General features: G+C 33.6%; 4 protein-coding genes across 4 annotated transcripts; 1 reads left to right on the top strand and 3 right to left on the bottom strand.

The window, feature by feature from the left end:
• Positions 1-3,096: 3,096 nt before the first annotated feature.
• Positions 3,097-7,077, bottom strand: LOTGIDRAFT_159961 (hypothetical protein; the record flags this gene model as incomplete). Its single annotated transcript, XM_009054650.1, has 10 exons — positions 3,097-3,272; positions 3,583-3,715; positions 4,145-4,345; positions 4,600-4,666; positions 4,932-5,036; positions 5,514-5,627; positions 5,958-6,065; positions 6,265-6,375; positions 6,671-6,724; positions 7,037-7,077. 10 exons carry the CDS (start codon positions 7,075-7,077, stop codon positions 3,097-3,099), a joined length of 1,110 nt encoding a protein of 369 aa, XP_009052898.1.
• A 4,582-nt stretch (positions 7,078-11,659) lies between these two features.
• On the top strand, positions 11,660-12,055 carry LOTGIDRAFT_115685 (hypothetical protein; the record flags this gene model as incomplete). The annotated part of the gene is made up of 1 exon (XM_009054649.1): positions 11,660-12,055. The coding sequence occupies one exon, from the start codon at positions 11,660-11,662 to the stop codon at positions 12,053-12,055; it is 396 nt and encodes a 131-aa protein (XP_009052897.1).
• Positions 12,056-14,966: 2,911 nt separating this feature from the next.
• On the bottom strand, positions 14,967-15,506 carry LOTGIDRAFT_159959 (hypothetical protein; the record flags this gene model as incomplete). The annotated part of the gene is made up of 1 exon (XM_009054648.1): positions 14,967-15,506. The coding sequence occupies one exon, from the start codon at positions 15,504-15,506 to the stop codon at positions 14,967-14,969; it is 540 nt and encodes a 179-aa protein (XP_009052896.1).
• A 3,641-nt stretch (positions 15,507-19,147) lies between these two features.
• LOTGIDRAFT_159958 (hypothetical protein) lies at positions 19,148-21,972 on the bottom strand (the record flags this gene model as incomplete). Its single annotated transcript, XM_009054647.1, has 4 exons — positions 19,148-19,408; positions 19,857-20,059; positions 20,856-21,089; positions 21,924-21,972. The coding sequence occupies 4 exons, from the start codon at positions 21,970-21,972 to the stop codon at positions 19,148-19,150; spliced, it is 747 nt and encodes a 248-aa protein (XP_009052895.1).
• Positions 21,973-22,725: the final 753 nt, after the last annotated feature.

The raw sequence follows: 22,725 nt of genomic DNA, 5'->3' as shown, positions 1-22,725 counted from the left end.
ATCAACAAGGAGAATTTTGGACACTTTAATCATGTCAAGACAATTGTTAAATTTTCATTAAAAAAAGCATTAAACCTCAAAGAAGTCGTATAAAATTATCGTAATCTAAGTTTTCTCATATTTGTGTTTTTTAGAATACATTGGTCATTTCTGTTGAAAGTGCTTGAAGCAACTGCCATTTTGTTTTTAACTATCAATCCTCTTTTACAAGGACTGGCTTAGAGTTTTCCTCTTTTACCTTAATTGTTTAAAATGAGATATTCATATTCATGATAGTTTTGAACTGAGATGTGACTGAGAATCTTGTATTTGAATATGTTCTGAAGATTTGATGGAGATTTTCAGTTTTGTTTTAAGCCTCTTTTAAGAGTAAGGTGATTAAAGATTTAAATATCATTAAAATATATTCTTGTTTTGAAATGATTACATATTTGATAAATTTATCAAAAAGAATGCTTATTTATATTTTGTATAGTAGCAAAAAACCAGTTTTAATTCATTTTTTTTTAAGATTTATTTACTAAACAGTACATTTAATTTTGCAACTGGCATTTTCTAATAATATTGTATCACCTAAATTGATTTTAAATTCAGTTGTATAGGCCTATCAATTAGATTCTTATAATGTTGATTTTAACTCAGATAGATTTGATTGAAAAACTGGCCCTAAATTTTTATCATAAATCTTTTGATCATTATTCCATGCATTTTGATATTATTCTTTTAATCAAATTTTTTTCTCGTTTTATTTTTTTTCAGCTTTTATGTTCATGTTTCATATGCCCATGTGCTACATACAGTGCTTAATTTTTATCAAGGCCATAGTATTTGTCAAATATTGATACAGACTGTTTCTTGATAGTAACAAGTTTGGGGAAATACAATTTTGATTTTCTCCTATTTCATTATTGTGTATTGATTGAATTCTTATCCTCCAAAGTGCAGCTTGGTGCTACATTAAATCTATCATTTTAAGAAAATTATTTGTGGTCTGTGTGTTGAAGATTATTGATTTAGCAATATACATTTTTATCATTAATGAAATGATCTGATTGGTGGATTGATCAAGATATTTAATTATTTGAAGTTATTTTATAGATAGAAAGTGTTTTTATATAGTCATATCTTAGTAAATATTGATGTTTTTTTTATAAAGTATATATATATATATATCATGGGAATTTGCCTATTTTGTTTTTGTGAAGTTAAAAATGATAAAATATGAACTTCTGTAATTTTAGGTATTTATTTAGCTAGTAGATAGACTTAATACAATGACATTTCTATGAACCATTAGCTTTAATCTGCTGAGTAGGGCTCACAGAATTTTCAATGGAGGTTCACCGGCAATTATTTCACTAGGTAAAATGATAAGAAATTTTAGATTGGTTGTGGGAAGGCAAAGCTGAGCCAGTCTCTTATCAGAGGCAATAGCTATTCTACCTTTAGAAATGCTTCTGCCTAAATAAATACTTAAGAATTAATCTTGAATCTTAATACCTTGAAAAGCTTAATACATCCCATATCTCAACTAGAAGCTTCATAATTTTATCAGTACAAGGTAATGTTGCATGTTGATAAGGCCTTGGAATTGAAGACTATATACAGATTTCTGAAGATAGAAAATAGAGCAATGATTAGCAAATATCATTTCATTCTGTAAATGTTTCATTGAAAACATTGATCATATTGTAAAGTTATAGAAATTAGCATATTATTATTATACATATAGATCATATTCATTATAAACTGTATAACCCATGTTTTAATGTTTTTAAGTTTAAGAAACTTTAACTAATTGTTGAACTATTTTCATTTTTTTGCATTTGAACTCTTTGTAATTAGAAAATAAGAAAAATATGCATTTATATAGTTATCATTGGAAATCATGATATTTAAATGGTAGTTTTAAACTTTGGAAACCTTCAGATATAGGTCAATCTGAATTTGTAATTGAGTTTATTTCAGAAACAATAGTATTTGTACTTTCAATTGGTAGTAAGTACAATGTGTTTGAGTCAACCTTGAAGAAGTCACTTTCCTCATTATATCAGTCAAAAAAGTGGGTACAGATAATTTGGGAAAGATATATGCCTAGAGGTTTGATGGTTTGACAAAGGACTAGCTGGTAGACAGGGTCCTTGAGAAACTTAGTTGTTATCTGTGAAAAAATTAAAAGAGCAGGCTTCATAAATTGATTACATTTTATTGAATTGAGTAAAATCTTGTGTTCTTTCTTGTCATAATCGTAGTAGATCCATCTAGATTTAAAATTTTAACTTCTGAATCAATTATCAATTATTAACAAGATGGGCTAAGTTTTACAGTTGTTTTGATCATCTTCCAATAGCTTCTGTCTAAAAGACCAAGTAACTACAAATTGCCATATTCAAGAGCACTGATAAAAAATAACCTATTTTTACATAGAGATCTCCAACAGTATCGTCATTTTTATCATATACAGCGTTTCAGAAGATGTTAGTAATACTGTACTATAATAATATATAGTATTTTGTTCTGTTCATGTATATTAAACATCATTGTACTAAATAATAATATTTAAATCTATAACAATCTATTATTTGTTGTTTTTTATACTAGTAACTGACAACAGTTGCCTCAGCTTTTAATCTGAAAAGTAGGACGTTAAACTCCATTCATTTCATTTCTGAGCTTAGTTTCAGGGTATGCTTACTCTTCTAGATATCTGATACCACTCTTTATTTTGAAATACTTACTCACTTATAATGTTTCGTTAAAGATTTCGGGTTTCGTTTTGCACATCGATCTTTAGTACTTGGTTTATTTATAAATCATAGATCTATTTCACTGCATGCGACGAATATGATAAAAAAAAACTACCCAGATTGAATTTTGTTGCATGTAGCAATTTACTTTGGTTTAAATATGCCGTCGAGGTTAGGGTGGTTGAATAGAAACATACTGGTATTCAACAGCATGCACTAGTACAACATCTTCGAAGTGTCACAGCCTGCTGAAGTGTTAATTACATATCACATGGGGATGACCACGTGATATGTAATGAACAGGCTGTATACCATGTGGTAAGAAGAAGAAAATAGTAACAAGGATAGTTTATTTCATTAAAACAGCTGAAGTAACTTGTGTATTTATACCACACATTCCTGCGCCTCGTTTAATTTTAAAGTAACCATGGTATCCCCATTTGGCTCCCCAAGAATTCTTCACCCACCAGAAATCTTTAGTACCAAATAACGTCTTCTCTGTTCCAAAACCTACCAATAACACAGCTGAAAGGACAGTGCAAAAGGTATAACGAGAGACCTAGGCGCCATTTTCTCTCTCAATCATTTCCTTGCGTTGACTGACACATCAGCCTTGTCGATAAATATCTATCTACGAACAGTAAGTTAGTAAACAAATTTCTGACAAACGACTCGAGCGTAATTACAGACAAGAGAGTGAACAAGACGCTTCTGACAAAACCGATTACTCCCCAATTTAATATCTCCCGAACAGAAAAAAAACAATCTGTTCTTATGATACATATCGTATTAACGTTTCAAAATACACAGAATTTGGAAAACATATTTCACTAACCATGATCTAAGAGTGAAGGGTCACAAAAATGAGGTTCAAAAATCCCAAATTTATAGAACTGTAATTTTTCAGCATTTAATGCAACTGATAGAGGTCCAGTCTTCATTAACCCATATGCTATAGCTGTTTCGTTCTGAAAACATGTCAAACATTACTTTCGTGAATTTCCCCTACAATCCTAGGCCAAAACGCGCTGAAAGCTCTTTTCCTCCCTTCCTTTCATTATATTGTTAAGCTTGGATCCGTCATACAGGCACTGATTACTCTGTACATATCAAAGAGACTTATAGCTATGTACCGGTTTCTTAGTTCTCAGAATGGGTCGATGTTGGATTTAAATTATTTGTTTATATATAAATATAAAGTAAATGGACGGTCCAATAATCTGTGAACAAAATATGGTTTTCTTATTCAAAAAGATTTGGAATGGTCCAGGATCTTTTGCTAAATTTACCCAGTTTTTTTATTTGTTTACTCCTTCCTATACGGCTTTCAAACGTATTGTCTTTCCGCTGTACTGTGGTGCGCAAAGCTGTTGGTTTTATTATGAACACAACTGTACCTTACTGATAGCATTCCAGCCAGTAACCTTCAATCCTGGTACAAATTTAGATAAATCGATTTTAGCTTCACAACTTTCATTTTTCAAGCAGTATGGCACGGGTGGTCCACAAAGAGTTTTATTGTACCCTTTAGCTGGACAAACGAAACATTTACCATTACCAGAGCAGTATCCATAATCATCCCAACTCTCTAAACCACCCTACAAACAATAATCTACCAATAAGAGTCCTTACCACTGTTATAATGATCTGGTAACCCAGAGATTATTACTGGATATTCAATATTCAAATAGGAGCGCTTTTATTCAGTCAATAGTTTTCTTTTCATGTAGACCAAACTAATGTTCTCGTGAACGACCTTGCAGTGGATCTTTGGAGATTCTTTGTCATAGTTCTTCGTTAATTTCTAATCCGTTCACTTAACGGTGAATGTCAATATATAGACAGATCATACCTGTCGTTCAATATATTGATATGCTAGGAACGGCCATCCACCAAATACACCACAGTCTGCTTTCTGACTGCAATTACATACAAAATATACATTCAAACATTTAATCATTGTCAAGTCAATTTTGTTTTTTTCATTTTGTAAATATTTTAACTAACCCCTGCATTGTGCAGAAAAGTATAGGACGTAAAACTCCATCCATTTAATTTCATTTTGCATTATGAATTTCAAAATATTCTGTGTAAGGTGAAACACTCCGTCACTTTAAAGCAATAAGTTTAAATTAATAGCCTAATGATAAACTTTAAAAAAGGGGAAAAGACTAAAAACCTTACTCTGGTACATCTTCTGTTCCATCACAATCCACTACTTGCTCAACAGAAAAATTGGATAATGGATGACCCTGCATGGCCCATTGTCCTTCAATATTTCCTACAGTACTGAAAGTAAATAATAAACATGACCAATAATAGAATGACATATGGAGGGAAAGAATTGAATCTTCCGGTAAGTACTTTTTGAGAAATACCAAGGAACAACACCAACTTTCCAGATGTTCTGGAGATAGCCGAGGTCATTGGAGAACAGACTGGAAAATGCTATATGTACAGACCTACATTCTATGTTAATAAATTCCTTTTTTGGTGACTAATTACTACCATCAAGGAATAGCACCGTCCACTGCCCCATACATTATTTCGTAAGATTGAGAGTAATGAAGAGTTATAAGTTGACTGTGTACCAGCGAAAGTCCGAAAATTTCAAGTATATACACAATATACCGCAAAGAATCGAATTTGTTAGTTAAACAAGTGATGTAAAAACAAACACGATTTGATTCAATATCTGGATTTTGGCAATTCATATATTTTATGTAAGAGTGTAACACACAATTTACTGTTGAGATAATTATGTACCTGAAAGCCCAACAAGTACCCACGCTTCCCTGATCCTTAACGCCTGTAACCATTTTCTTGTCTCTCCAGTCAAACGATTCTGGAAGGGGATTTGTCTGATCGAATTCGGCATATCTGGAATCGGAATTAAATATGATAGAAAACCATTTACAAGTTTAACATGGATTCAAAATACAAAGATACGCCAGTAAAAAATGGCAAAAAAGATCGTATCAGATGACATTTCACATGAAATTTTTAAAATATCCCCAATTCCGATATTGGAGCGTATTTAAAAGCATAGCCTAACCTAACAGTTATCTTATCCTGTTCACAACATGCCGACATCAAAGCCAAACTTGTTATTGTCAACACCCGCTGTCACAGGCTTGTTCGAAAATTTGTCTAAATGTTTTTAGGGTCATATTATATCGAATTTAAGGTAATATATCCACATTTTCTTACCTGTCCCTTGTAAACACCGGTGCGGTTCTTTTTGACATTAATACTCTCTGTTGAAACTCTGATGGAGTCATATCGGCAAATTGATTCAATTCGAATCCTGTTCTACCACTATAAAACAAACAAGCTTATCACAAACATTGTACAAAGCGTTCTTTATTTCGACTTGTGATTGTATGTACATGCTTGTGCGATGCATTACAAAGAAGAAAATTCCATGCTCCAATAAAAGTGTTTGCCGACTTAATTGCCGTGACGATGATGCATTGCAATTATTTCAAAAATTGTTTTTAAGGAAGAAAAAACTCACTCATATAGTTTATTCAGTTGATTTATATGATGAATGTTTTCCTTAAAGGTTCGGTAACTCTTCTTGTCTTCATGGCCATCATAAATCTTTTCATATTCCCCTTTCCATATTCTATAAAAATAGATCATATATAATATAATATTGAACGAAGAACAAAAAGTTTAACATTTATTTGACGCTGAAGAAATATTTTATATCGGCAGAAATCAGCACAGGTTCTGGTCTTTCATACTTTCTATTATTTTGGTTTAGAAGGGATTCAGTTAAGGCTGAATTCTAAATTCTAAACTATCACATTCAGTTGCATTTCTGTGAATCATTGGGTGAGAGGGTCGTGTAAGGGCCACTGAATAGACACGGACGTGTGTGCTTATAACATTTTGATAAATTGAATGAAACGAATTACCTGTACAGTTCTTGTAAATCATTTTCATTATCTGGATACTGAAGATAACCATTACTGTGATAAAAGTCCAAAAATGACGTTTATAGTCTTATGAACCATGCACATATAATACAAGAAATAATAAAAAATGACTGAAAGACAATACTTTTTCCCACGTCACATTCTCCAACCTGCATTGCTGATGCAAGATGATACTAGAATGAAACCATCATTGCTGGTTTGTTAGCAAATTTACCATTACAGCCAATTAAGGACTGTTCAAAAACTACGTTTCGACGGCAGTAGTTAAAAATATAGATGAGTACAACGTTTCCAGGTTTTGATTAAAGTTTTGACAATTTACAACTGAAAAGTGAGAGATCTTACCAGACAGCTAGTGCTGTAATTAGGAGCAATATCCTCGCCATGTTATAAAGATATAATTTAGTTTGTAATCAAAACAAACTTTGACCTGATAAATTAACTGATCAACTGATTCATCACCTTGATAACAAATCAGTATTGGGTACAGTTAAACCATTTCACTTATTGGGATGTAATCCTCTAGATCTATGGCATTATTGGCCACCTGTGTTCAATTTGGCTTCCTATTGAAGAGACAAATATGACTTTAGTGGTACAGAAACAAACTTATCTCGGATCCTTTATTGTCAATATCAGTTTATATGATTTGAATATTGGAAGTAAAACACTTTGATCGCTAATACAAAACTATCTGTCGAACTTATATAGTTTCAGAAAGAGTCCAAATAGATTGAAAACAGCTTCTAAACTAAAAATCATATTTACTAGGTTTACTAAGTTTCGTATCTTATCTATCCACACAAGCTAAGAACTGGTTTCATTTCATATCCACTGGAGACTTTAGTTTCTGTCGTGCTTACAAATAGATATTGAAGCTTATATTCTAAGTTAAGGCAATAATTCAAAAACCGTTCACCGAAACATTGTCGAAATCAAAGTAGTTAATTTTGAATGAAAACATATGGAAACGTTCAGAATTTAAGGATAATCAAATACTTAACCCAGAAAGTTCAAACATTTATCTTTAATCATGCTGGCGTTGTTAATCATAATCTTTAATTCCAATAAAAAAAAAAAGATGTTCTGCATAAAAATTTAGGATTGTCATTGCCTGAAACTTCATTACCCTTAAGAATTTAATCTGGGTATTATTATTATCATCTCAAACTGTAAATGAAGTATATAATCCTGTGGCTATAATAATATAAGTAGTTCTACTTGACGATGTGAAGAGAGTTTGAGTAGACTGGCCCGGGTCATAAACTCGTTAAACATACTTTATGTTTGTATTCCATGAATGAAGAAACTTAAAGGGGTGTCAAGGTCATAGAAGTATACAGAGTGCTCTAGGAATGGGAAACATATTTAATTTCAAACTAGAAGAGTTCTGTCACAGAACTGTGCGTAATGTGCGTGCGTAATTAGCTGCTGAAGCGACACGAATCTCATATTCTCTCCAATAACTATTCACAGGCTCACAAGCGGGGGGAGAGGTGGCCCCAACTAAGTTCTGCCTCCAAATTGCGTTTACGAGAGATAGCTGGCTGAACTGAAGGACTCGATGCTCGTTTTGTTTTCTTAACATCTTCTTAAAGGGACATATTGTTTTGTGTTTGACTTCATGCAGCTTGTAACTTTAGCCAGCTAGGTAAATAATTAGAGATCATTCTTTCACTATGTAAAATGATATAAAAGATATGAAAGTAAGGGGCGAGGACAGGGCAGGGCACCTTCATACCCGTAGAACCTCACTGACCACTAGACGCGTTAGTCGAATCAGCTATCAATTAAAGAACTCTATCTGATTGTACGGCTATAGTCCCTTCAAATGGTACCATACCTGTTCTTTTATTCATAACAAGTTATCGTCTTGAATCGTCATGTTCCAACTTGATTTAATTGCTCATAACATTCTCTTAATGGTCTATTAAGCAGAGTTACTGGCCTTGAAAAAGCGATATCTAGTATTTATGATTAATCAATGAGGTGATGAGATCTAAATGTGTGTTTCTTTGTTATAATCTTGTGGAGTGTTACGTTCTTATTTTTCTGCGCCGGACTCTGTAATGGGCTAATTTGGGAGGGTACCGCCATGCAGCGTGCCCTAACTCACATACGACACGGAGTAGGGTAAGGGTAAAGTGACCTTTGTCATTATTGTATAAGTAGGCAACTGCAGGAAATTAATCGGGACACAAAAAAATATGGCGGAATTTGCAAATTGTTTGAATACTCAGATCCATGGAGTAGGCTGTACTACCAAATTACCATTACACTACCATAACGAATTGTGAAAAAATGGAGACGATCAAGTAACTCAGGCCGAGTTGCACAGTGATGTCATTCGACCCGGGCGAATCTGAAATGTCTTACCACAGGAAATTCTTTTTGTAACAAGTTCTGATCAGTTGGCTAGATGGGCACGAAAATATCACTATCGAATCTTTTCTTCAGAACCGTTCCGAGACCAATACATCGGGGTGTCTCGAATCGTACTGAGAATATTTTTTTTAACCAACGAGTGAAAATTTGTCGAGACTGGAGATATATCGCCTGTGGTGAGAATAAGTCAGGTGTAAGAAGTGAAATATTAGACTGTATATTCAACTGATTATTGATCTATCGATTTATTCAATTTGTTTATTGACCATGTCTCGTATGTCAGTCTTTCCTATTTCCTTTCTTCTTTCACAGTGGGGCGTAAAACACCATTTCGTGTCATTTTCTCTTATCTCTCATATCTCAAACCACCTTTGTTTCTCAACTACCAAACAAACATCCAACAGACAACAGACCATCCAACTGATTCAGATCCATATACCACGTCTACCAACAACTACACTACGGTTTGAGATTGCTGGAAAACACGTTAACTTGTCATCTTCCTACCTACCAACCTTGCTTATATGGTGGTAGGATTTAAGGTAAGTTTTCAATATTTAAAAGGTTAAAGAATGGATATAGAGGTTTAGTTCAGCCATGTTATATCAAATAGGTAACATTTTGAAGTAAGTGAGTTAAATTATAGGATGTTAATGCAAGACTAAGAATCTTGTCTCTTGAGGGTTCGATTATTACTGTAGGTTACTAAATTAAAATCATGCTATGAGGACATTTATAAAGAAGGCACATACGAATTCAATCAATAACTTGCTTGATTTCCCTGCCAATGTCATTCAGTTTTAAAACTTAGTTGAGAGTCATCCAGTTTATAAAATCAACCGGGATTCATTCAGTTCTTAAAAGTCATTCAGTTTATAATAGAAACCGAGAGCCATTAGATAGTCGGAATGAGTATTGAATCATTCACTGGATGAAATCAGCCGATACAAAGTATATATATCACAGAAAATTATGAATTTGTATCGATAATCCTGTGTCGTTACCACGCCAGGTACCGCACCTCGCCTATTTGCACCTAAACTGCCATAAAGTATGCAAATAATGTGTTTATTATTACCTTTCTTATGTTGGTGCATATCCTACTAGCTGGCAATTAACATATATAGTTATTTGTTTAACAGAATGATAAATTATAGCCTTTATAATAAAAGTGTGAGTTATTTCTTATCTTAATCTTAATATGTAAACATACTTGTTTAAATTCTTGTCCAAATAAACCCGAGGCTAGTCTTAAAGACAACACTCAGTCGACTTGGAAGTTTAGACGTCATCAAACAATAAGGTAAAATTAACATTTGCTTATTAAAAAGAACACACTTTCAGAAATCTATTGAACATATTTTTCTATTTTTACCAACAATATTGTCTCATATTTTTACACTTGAAAAATGTCCGATATGATAGATCTGTACATGTATGGCAAAATAATAATTTACTTTATTAGACACTTCTAGATAATCTATATAATGAATTACAACTTTAATTTACCTGAATTGAATAGAATATTTTTCAATTTCGAGCAATGTGTTAGACTGTACATCATACTTTATGTCATATTTATTTTTTGTCAAGTGAGAAAATATACTTAGGAAGCTAGGATACGTTATCTTAGTAGGGTAAAAGAGGGATTTAAAATGCGTGTTAAGTTAATAAAGAGGATTATTATTCAGATTAAGCAGTTGTAGTAGATTATCAGCGTTATTTGAGACACAGGTACTTATCTTATTCAATACAGGCTGTGATTTGTACTGTGGAAAGAGGTAGGGGAGACTCAAAGCATCACCTACCCCGTAGAAGTGTTTGAGATAATAGTTTCTTTTGGGGACGGCCCTCATCTCCGCACTCAAATCCAATTCAGATGTCTCTGAGCCATACGGGTCATGAAGACATCATTTGTTATCATCGCTTTGGTTTGGTTGATTGCATTGATTACATGACTAATACTAAGACAATGGATTTATTTTACCTCAAATATTGTTATATGGGTTTGAGACCTATGATAAAAGTAAATTTAATAATATTGCAGTCGGGTACTGACAAACAGTCCTTTTAATTGAAGAGTTAGGATTGAGCGTATTGGAAATTACGTTTATATATTTTCAACTGAAAGAAATTGTTAGACCCTGAAAACATATCTACTGTTTTTAGTTTTTGTAGGAGACAATCCCGTATGGCATTAGTTCACAATAGTATCCTTTCTTGTAGGTTTGATAAGATTGTTTACTTTTGCTCAAAGAAATGAACGGGTTATCAGTATGATCATCCGGAAAAGGATATCCCGAGCCTTTCCTTTCTCATATTAGATAATATTATAGATGCCTAAGATTCAGTGTATTTTTTAAAATTTATATTACAGAAAGTGCATCTAGATTGGCTACAGGTTTGATTTCACCACAAAAACTGTACAAGATGTCTTCGAACAATTCTTCAAGAAGTGGGGCGCTGTTATTTGCCGAAAAGAAAAGATTGCGCCACAATGACTGTAATTCTGATACAAGCAGTAAAACGTCATGTTCAATGACGTCATGGCACAGACGATTCCGATATCGAAAGCGACTACGCATGTCCAAAAATTGTCACAGTACTATACCTGAAGTTGTTTATCAAAATACGTACAAGTTGTCACCTGATGATGCTGATCGATTCTGCGCACGCAACATACAGCAAATAATATACAGTGTTCTAGAATCCACGTTACGTGACAAGGAATATGATGCAAAACGATTCGCGAATCTAGGAACACAAATGGCCGACCAAATAAAAGAGCGAGTGAAAGCGTCTGGCCTTACACGGTATAAACTAGTAGCGTATGTAAATATTGTCCAGAATATAGGAGAAGGTTTTCAATTGGTCAGTCGATGTTTGTGGGACCCGGAAGTAGACAATTTTGCTAGTGCTACCTATGAAAGCAAAACCTTTAGTGCTGTTGGTTCTCTTTATGCAATATATTATGAATAAAAACGTCTGAATTGAAAATAATCTCTCGGTTTTATGCTCCATTTGGATCAAACAATGTTGCTTTCCCAACCTGTAATTCTTCTTTTTTATAGTGAACCTTGATCGTTACATTTAATAAAACTAATCGCTCAGTTATCATTTTTTAGATTGAACTAGAAAAGAAATGTATATAATTCGCTTGCACACGTTCCTAATATTATTGAACCTGGACCACATATCACTTAATCAGATAGTACATGCCCGCCCTTCTAAGCTGTGTTTGTCATTCCAATCCGACAATATTTCTGACTCTAAGGCTTTTAAACTTTTCAACTGATGCAACATGCTCATGATAGCATCATAGCAATTACGAATTTTATTTGCCAAGCTCTGCAGCTGGAGTTTGCCACGAGTGTACAAGATCAGGATTGTATAAAAATTCGCCATAATCGGATAGAACTGCTGTCTCTTCAGCGACACAAGCAATATAATAAGGGTCCGTAAACAATACAGTTTAAACCACTGTCAAAAACTGAACAATTTGGTGAACAATTTCATCTATTGTTACATTACATTATACATTTTATTAGCCTGTAACATATCTTTATATAAATATCTTGATGCAGTAACATTAATGTAACACAGTTTTACACGGATAGCATTGATAAGGTAACATTAAATGATGTAACACAGATTAAATAGCCTGTAACATAGATTTATATAGATATCTTGATTCAGTAACATTAAAAAATGTAACACATATATATTAGCCCTTGATACAGTAACATCAGATAGTGTAACACAGTTTTCTATATTAGCCTTGATACAGTAACATCAGATAGTGTATCACAGTTTTATATATCAGCCTTGATACAGTAACATCAGATAGTGTAACACAGTTTTATATATCAGCCTTGATACAGTAACATCAGATAGTGTAACACAGTTTTATGTATCAGCCTTGATACAGTAACATCAGAGAGTGTAACACAGTTTTATATATCAGCCTTGATACAGTAACATCAGATAGTGTAACACAGTTTTATGTATCAGCCTTGATACAGTAACATCAGAGAGTGTAACACAGTTTTATATATCAGCCTTGATACAGTAACTTCAGATAGTGTAACACAGTTTGATATATCAGGCTTGATACAGTAACATCAGATAGTGTAACACAGTTCTCTATATTAGCCTTGATACAGTAACATCAGATAGTGTAACACAGTTTTATATATCAGCCTTGATACAGTAACATTAGATAGTGTAACACATTTTCTATATTAGCCTTGATACAGTAACATCAAATAGTGTAACACAGTTCTCTATATTAGCCTTGATACAGTAACATCAGATAGTGTAACACAGTTTTCTATGTTAGCCTTGATACAGTAACATCAGATAGTGGAACACAGTTTTCTATATTAGCCTTGATACAGTAACATCAGATAGTGGAACACAGTTTTATATATCAGCCTTGATACAGTAACATCAGATAGTGTAACACAGTTTTATATATCAGCCTTGATACAGTAACATCAGTTAGTGTAACACAGTTTTATATATCAGCCTTGATACAGTAACATTAGATAGTGTAACACAGTTTTCTATATTAGCCTTGATACAGTAACATCAGATAGTGGAACACAGTTTTCTTTATTAGCCTTGATACAGTAACATCAGATAGTGTAACACAGTTTTATATATCAGCCTTGATACAGTAACATTAGATAGTGTAACACATTTTCTATATTAGCCTTGATACAGTAACATCAGATAGTGTAACACAGTTTTCTATATTAGCCTTGATACAGTAACATCAAATAGTGTAACACAGTTCTCTATATTAGCCTTGATACAGTAACATCAGATAGTGGAACACAGTTCTCTATATTAGCCTTGATACAGTAACATCAGATAGTGTAACACAGTTTTCTATATTAGCCTTGATACAGTAACATCGGATAGTGTAACACAGTTCTCTATATTAGCCTTGATACAGTAACATCAAATAGTGTAACACAGTTCTCTATATTAGCCTTGATACAGTAACATTAGATAGTGTAACACAGTTTTCTATATTAGCCTTGATACAGTAACATTAGATAGTGTAACACAGTTTTCTATATTAGCCTTGATACAGTAACATCAGATAGTGTAACACAGTTCTCTATATTAGCCTTGATACAGTAACATTAGATAGTGTAACACAGTTCTCTATATTAGCCTTGATATAGTAACATCAAATAGTGTAACACAGTTCTCTATATTAGCCTTGATACAGTAACATTAGATAGTGTAACACAGTTTTCTATATTAGCCTTGATACAGTAACATCAGATAGTGTAACACAGTTCTCTATATTAGCCTTGATACAGTAACATTAGATAGTGTAACACAGTTCTCTATATTAGCCTTGATACAGTAACATCAAATAGTGTAACACAGTTCTCTATATTAGCCTTGATACAGTATCATTAGATAGTGTAACACAGTTTTCTATATTAGCCTTGATACAGTAACATCAGATAGTGTAACACAGTTTTCTATATTAGTCTTGATACAGTAACATCAGATAGTGTAACACAGTTTTCTATATTAGCCTTGATACAGTAACATCAGATAGTGTAACACAGTTTTATATATTAGCCTTGATACAGTAACATCAGATAGTGTAACACAGTTTTCTATATTAGTCTTGATACAGTAACATCAGATAGTGTAACACAGTTTTCTATATCAGCCTGAATACAGTAACATCAGATAGTGTAACACAGTTTTCTATATCAGCCTGAATACAATTGATACAGTAACACAGTTTTATAATGATAGCCTTGTTATAGATACAGTTTTAATACGGATATCTAACACAGTTTTTATGATTTATTATTCCTTATGTAATTTATCTAGGTAAGGTCACCTGACATGATCATTATTTGGGTGGTAAGAAAGGATGATAACGATGTCCCGGCCTAGATAACGACTGTGATTTTGTGGCAATGGGTTTCACGACACTAACAGATGTGTCCTTAGTCGTTGGTAGTTCTAAATGTCCGTTTGGTTGAATAAATGGAGGGCGGATGTCGGGAAAAGGGGGAGGTACTTTATTCGGTGGAATACTAGTCCGGTGCTTTAGTCCGTACAGGAACTCTGTGAACGGATAAGGCGACGATAACGGCGATATTGGCGGTATCTGCAAACTATCCATATAGAGTTTGTAGGCTAACATTTGATCCATGAAGGATCTCTGGAGAAGAGGATCAACACACATTGGAAATATTTCCTCTGGTCTAGGTAAAACTTGTCGGTTAGGTTCTTGCCAAAACGACGCAGGCAAAGGTCTTTGACGCAACGGTAAGGATGGATGATTTGTAACAACATTAAGTGATCTTGAAGGCAATTCCAGTCTTTGAAAACCTTCTCTGTCATTTAAAACTGTATTTTGAGCTTTTATTAGCGGAAATGTCTCCATTTTTAACGATTAAAACCAAATCAAATTTACGAACTTGATACAAAGCTTCCACATCATCAATTCAATTCATATCACATAAATCACATTCAATATCCAATAACAAATTTATAATCCACGAAAACAGAAGCCCAGATTATTGTCCTTGGGAGTTAACTAAAATGATACATGATTTATTTATGATAGTACTTAGTTATACTAACATTAACAATTAATATATGTAGGTTGTAAGTTTACGGTGCTTCGTAGCTTTCCACAGAAACGTATTGTTTGTGCTGTTAAAAACATAATATCAGGAATAAGATTCTCAGTTTTACAGAATCAAATCATCCAACTAACAGTATGTTTTTTTCCAAACTGCATAAGAATAAACAAGTATGCTGTTCGTTCAGAATATCACTGTAAAAATGAATCACTTTGAACACTTTCGACCTAATATCCTTACATCTGTCAAAGATGGCCGACAGCTGTCGTTTGGTAAAAGGAACCAGATTACGAGCTGTGCACGTGTGAAATGTCGGTATGACGTTTGTTTTGTGTTGTTGAGAGAGCGAGCCTGTGATGAAGACGGTAAAACGATGTGGTAGATAATTAAGGAGAATTTAGCAATGATAAAAATGTCGACCTAAGATTGTGGGGAATGTTATCTTCGTCGATTGAATGGTGTCAGAGTAAATAAACGAATCTAAACAATGAACTCAATCCACCTTTAATCTCCCTTACATCTTACTTTTTACTTGCGGCTTCAAATTCTACCAGCGAATTCCTTACATGATAACTTGAAGTTCCCGGATTTTTACCTCTACGTTTGGCGTCGTTTCGCGAATTGTTTTTCTTGACAGGAAATTTTTGGTAAAGGTCGCATCATAATTCCCATACCTTCTTCCATTTTTCTCTCGTAAAAATGTAAACATCAAGAAGATGGAAACTCCTTTGATTCTTGTCGATGTAAACTTGAAAGCCAGGTTTATCCCCATGTGAATGTTTTCTGTTGTCTAAGATTATGTTGGATTATGTAAAAATTTGCATAAGTACGAATTCCGGACACAATCTACATTGTATACTCTAGGCTTTGGAAATATGGAATTTTATAAGGAAATAACAAAAATACCTCACAAATCGTGTTCTTTCTGTGATCATACGGTTAGAAATTTGTAGTTTGAGGTTAGTTTAACACGTTCATGTATAGCTATTGAGGGATATGACAAAAAAAAATGTTACAAACTGCAAAACTGTTGTTAAAAAGAAAACGCAACAGGCGTGTGGTTTATACAGATCTGCCCAACAGTCGAGTATCAGCATTGGACTACCTTTAATCATATAATGTGTTATCACAAACTGACTCACGCAAACAATGCCGCGAGAATTTTGATTGCAAATTGAACTATTTGTTATCACAATAGCAAAGATTCCACAAGTTCCACTTGGTTGAGGTCTGGCAATGGAATGACGCATTGATGCCAAAACATTATCTTTTATACATGTATCAGTATTTTGAATTTAGTGTTAATGTATATTCTAGATGATTCATGTAAGAGTGAGGCATAATTACTCTTTAATGTGACAAGTATGTTCGCCATTGGTTCGACATACCAACTTCATTAAAGGGAGTGAGTTATGTTACTTTGTCATTTCTTTTGTAACATAACGACAATTCCAATTTAAATCTAAAGCAGTGGCTATTAGGACTGGTTATGAGGTCCAAAATATTTATAGTGCCAACGGATCAAGGGCTAACGTTAGGGCTAACGGAACATGATTATCTTCAAGTGAGGTCTTCATTTACATTCCCGCCATATTCAAAGCACGTGTAATAACACCCTCAAGTGGTAAAGATTTCACACATTCCCACCAGGTGGTTATCAAGAACACGCAGCACATGTATCATTAACGATTCTTGTGTTCAATAAGAACTGTGTGATAAGTGTAGAATTTTCCACGGGTGGTCTTGAAAATGAAAAGTTTTACGTCCCCGTTTTCAAATATGACTGCCTGCAGCACGTAAGGGGAAAATTTTTTAATAATTTAGGTTATGAAAGAAATCATTGAATGTTCCATATAAAACACAGCCTGTGGTTTTATGATATTTAAAACCCACATCCAGTGGGATTTCCTCAGCTAAAGGGATTTGAACATCCTTAATCGGGAAGTATTTGTGTGACCTATAAACCGGCGAGGACTTTGTTTTTGTTTTTGTTCGGAACAAAATAAATAGTAATGTAAAAAGGGGCCACACTCGAGTCTAAAATATACACCCGTGTGCATTTGAGTTCTGGAGCAGTAAGAATTTGATAAAGATTAGGATGGAATGTCGCTGCCACAAACAAAACTAAGATTTGTATTCAATAATTTCAATCAGTGGAGATTATATGAACAAGTTTGAGGGTCGCGTACGTCCTTTTCAAAGTTTTCTGATGTAAATTTAATTGCAATTCTTTGTCTGTATTCAAAATTGGCAGAGGCGAAATGGGAAAGTGGCGAACTGGGAAAGAGGCGAAATGGAAATAAGGGGAAAAATGGGTAGGTGGCAGATCGGGACATGAAATGAAGAAGGAGCTTAATGGGAAATGGGCAAAACAAAAGGGGCAAATCGGGAAGGGACATAATGGGAAGTGGCGAATTGGAAAGGGTCGAAATGGGAATAAACCAAAATCCAAATTGAATTACAATGCAAAAGACGAGGCGCATCGTCCGAACACAACTTACGTGTGTCAATGACCGAAGTCTGCCAACATTCTCTTTCAGCTGTTTTAAATTTAATTTTTTTTATAGATGGCTTTTTCCCTCAGAGGGATGCAAATCGCGCCTACAAACTTGGTAATTTCAGTCGGTAACCAAGGAGCTAAACTTTCTATTTAAACAAATATTGAACATTAGCTGTTTTAAGAATTTAAAATATTTCGTGAATTGTTTATGAATGAAATATTCCGCCAGATCAATAGCATAAGATAGAGCGTATGGGATTTAGACATATAGAATGAAACGATTGGGAATACATAGTGTTATAAATATTTAATCTGATAAAAGTACAACACAATATCAACAATTGAAAGTTAACGAGTAAAATGGTCTGTTAATAAAATTGATCAGAACTTTTCCTATTTCTTACAGAATATATCTACATGTATTTGTATTACCACAGTAAGCTCTTTTTTCTCTAGGATTAATTTGAGTTTATTATCAATTTGCTATACGTTCCGTTGTTTTTCATAAATAAGTTCCGTTCGTTTTATTTCATATTTTGTGCTGATTGCGTGATTCTAATGATTGATGTAAAATAAAACTGTTATATCGGAAATTAATGCGGATTATAAAATTGAATTTAATTCATTAAGTTTCAACCAGAAATACAGCGACAAGATTTGTAAATCGGTACAATACCAGGTGATTGAAAGGTAAACAATATCCGACTACTTTGTGCCAAAAATCTTTTTCATTTTCACTCGAAAATTTGCCTCCTTAGACATATAGTTACCTCCTTTACATTTATGACTTGCGAACAATTTTCGCATATTTTTCTGTTTTAAAGATGTGAAACAAGTAGATCAAGTCAAAGCCAGCGAATACAAATTCGATTCATTTATAGGATTTCCACCCATTGCACTGTATATATCTTTGTCAGATCATGTAAAGTTAGTAGGGACTTACATGATAAAAGCAACAATTCCAGGCCTGCCAGTAGAATTGCCAACGAGTTTTGGGTACATGTTGGTGAAAATATTACATAGATAATAATCAGACACCGATTTTACACTGAAGATATGACACATTGGTAACACATAACATTTCATAGCACATTGACCATATCCTTGTACACTGTACGTCATATCTGGAGATTCTAGATCGGCGTTGTCGAACTTGATAAATGACGTAGTAGTTAAATACTCAGAGCCGATTACTTTAACCTACGATTAAAGACCAAATAAACATTTTATCCTTGGTATTTGTAAGTACATGTAGGAGCGGGACAATAAAGGAAATGAATTAATTGGTCTTATAAAGATGAAAAAACCATGTATCCTGTATCATAATTCCATCATCTTATATCCAAAAGTGTTATATATTTCTACCTTGTTCCCTTAAGTAAGTAAACCTCATATTAAGGACCGAGAAATATTCATGTGATTTTCAAACCAGCAAATCATCACTCTTACCATTTAAATTTGTTAATATGAACAAATGCATTAAACTTGAAAATAGCATAATTATCAGTATACGGACGATCCCTCTCCAATGAAAACTTCGACTTTCTTGACCCCATCTAATTATTGGTAATTGTTGTGATTTACACGTCGATGCATGCAGACAAGTGACTAAGTCATTGAGACAATATTCAACCGAACATATTCTTACCTCACAAAGAAGCAACATTTCGGCCCTGTTACCATTAATGGTTATTCTTACATGGCGTCCTTTAATAGTAGTTTTACACCAATACAGCTCAGTTGAATTTGTAGTTGCCAGACCGGGATGATAGTAACAAAGTACAGCATCATTAATAGTCTCTCCATCTGTGTAGATCTCAATAGAAAAATTGTGAGCCAATTGTGGTAGATCTGATGATAAAAATTAAAAGGAATCATTTAAAACAAATATATACGAAATATGATGTAACAGTGAATCATCTTCTAGATCTCGATCAGAAAATCGTTTACCAATAGCAAGGGACGAACAAAATATGCTTTACATTAAAATCTGGTTGACAGAAAAAAAAACTGGAGGATATGGATGCATTTATGATTCATGTAATCTTTTCTCATTGTCCCAATTGTATTAATCAGGACCGGAAGGATCTATTCATTGTGCCTCTCTTCAGAGTTTGGCCTAAAAAGGGAATTGACTAGTAAGAATTGTTCTTTTACATAATCGTCTTAACAATTGTTATATTATACTCAAGAAAAACTCATTACCATTATTGTAAGCTCTTCGTGGTTCGTCTGACATTTTAAAACTATTCAAAAAAACGCAGCCATTTCAAGCTTTTAGGATCGATTTAAGCAATGTCAGAATAATGTTCAAATCAGTGCAAATCAGAAGACTTTGATCATTGGGTACGCAAGAGATAGGGTGGCTTTATCAAGAAACAGGTACATGACACGCTTTGATTGTTAATATAAAAGCCACGCTGACATTTGCACGATTTGTGTCTGCGCATTGGCACGCATTATGATGTGCAAACCACTGCGAAGCACTGAAATGACATACCCTGCAACTAGTGTCAGGATAGCTTTATAATGACGAAGTATGGGGTAGCAAAATGCTATCCCACAATTCGTTATCTGATTGCTTGTAGATTGACAAATTAGAGGTAGATCGAAAAGATGAGTTGATAAAAGAATCAAAATATATCACCGTAAACTGGATGTGAAATGGCGACAGCTGAAATATAATATTCTTGTGACAGATCAACTTCCCACCATGGATGTGTTTCTGGAACAAGAGCAGCATAACCCGCCGTGTGACTACAACCTCCCGTATCTACACTTATTCCATCAATGCCGTCATTAGCCTTTCCCGCCTCAAAACCCAAATATTGACTAATTTGTGTAGCTGGTTTGTTTAGCGCTAAATTCCTTCTTCTGCCTTCTGTAATAGATTAAGTGAATTAATACAAGTGGGGAATGTTTCTACAAGAGATGCTAATGTTTTAATCTATTTGTTATCATTGATTGACATACACCTCTACAACGATAATGATGAAGTATTAGAAGTATATTCTCGTGGTTTTCATTTATTGTCGCCAAACCTTATTAATGATTAAGTTTAAAACTAGATACACAATCAAACAGCTTAAAATTCAGACAAAACCATTGTGGTAACGTTAATTAGCCACTGACAATTATTTCGTAAAATATTCCATACAGGATAGCACATTGTCATATAGAAATGTTCTTAATTATTTTCAGATCAACAGTTAACACAGAAATGCTTGCATGAGAAAATCAACCCATCTGGTCAGACTATGAACCGGAATCCCTTGTGATACAGGTTTTGTGATTGCCATATTAGCCTCACCCGCATTGCGTTGCACGTATGCATACGTCTAATAAGTGGTACGCAAAGGTCATTTCATTTTATTTCAATATCTGAAAGGCAATGACCGATAGTACCAAACTACTTTTATAGTCACTAAACTTGAGTAATTGAAATGCTATTTGATGCACGTAGATAAAGTTAATGATTAAAACCTTTGATGCACTTCACATTAACACAAAATAAAGTGATCATCAAAACAAACGCAAACATCTCTTACCCAGATCTTCATTTACTTACCTTAATAAACTCAATTTACCACAGACGTCACTTATTTACTACAAGAGTTACTTCAAACGTTACTAACTTATCATAAACTATATTTACTTACCACAAACTTACTCCCCTTATCAAAACCTTCATTTATTTACCCCGAAATTCTCTTACCAGGCATATCAGTATTTAACCATAATTTATAATAAGTTACTACTCTCATTACTTTGTATTTACCACAAATGCAAATGTCATTTCAGAACAACAAACTGAATTTACCTCAAAATTTACAACGAAACGTTACTTACCACAGACCTTTATGAACCTCAACTTTCACTTCAACTGCCACAAAATTCACAAACACAGTTTACTACGAAAAAAAGCGAAACTTTACTTACCCAAAACTTCTTTCTATGACTTACTACACTCCTAAGTTATTTACCACAAACTCCATGTAGGTACAACAAATTGAATTTACAGACAACGAAACTTTATTTATACCGAATTTCCTCAGAGCTACTTCAAATCATCAGCATAAATATTATTTACTGGCACAAACAGCTTTTGTGTATCACGGATGTCTTTAACTTACCACAAGATATAAAAATATTCAATACAATGCTGAAAGCGAAGAGCATAACAACCAACATCATCCTTCATTTACGTTGGAATAACCATGACATGATAGTGACACAAACCATAATAAAGACATAGAAATAATAGACAAGTCTTTCAATTGTGTGGCAAATCCATTTGTCTAATGTTTTTTTTTACGGGAAATTTTCTAGAACAAACTGGAAATGATAGAGCATTTCTGTTTTGACCAAAGATTTAAATGAGCTGGAATCAAAAATGAATATCTTGAATATTGGTTTGGAGCCAGTAGAGCTTATTTGTGAACCAATTTACCACGAGTTTTCCTTTTTATGCCCTTTGTAACAAGATATATCGAATGCAATCGAAAAATTCTTAAATT

The sequence above is a fragment of the Lottia gigantea genome (genome assembly GCF_000327385.1).
Source record: "Lottia gigantea unplaced genomic scaffold LOTGIsca_22, whole genome shotgun sequence".
Taxonomy (NCBI): Eukaryota; Metazoa; Mollusca; class Gastropoda; family Lottiidae; genus Lottia; species Lottia gigantea.
Note: the sequence above shows the minus strand (reverse complement) of the source record. Positions and strands in the feature narration are given on the sequence as shown.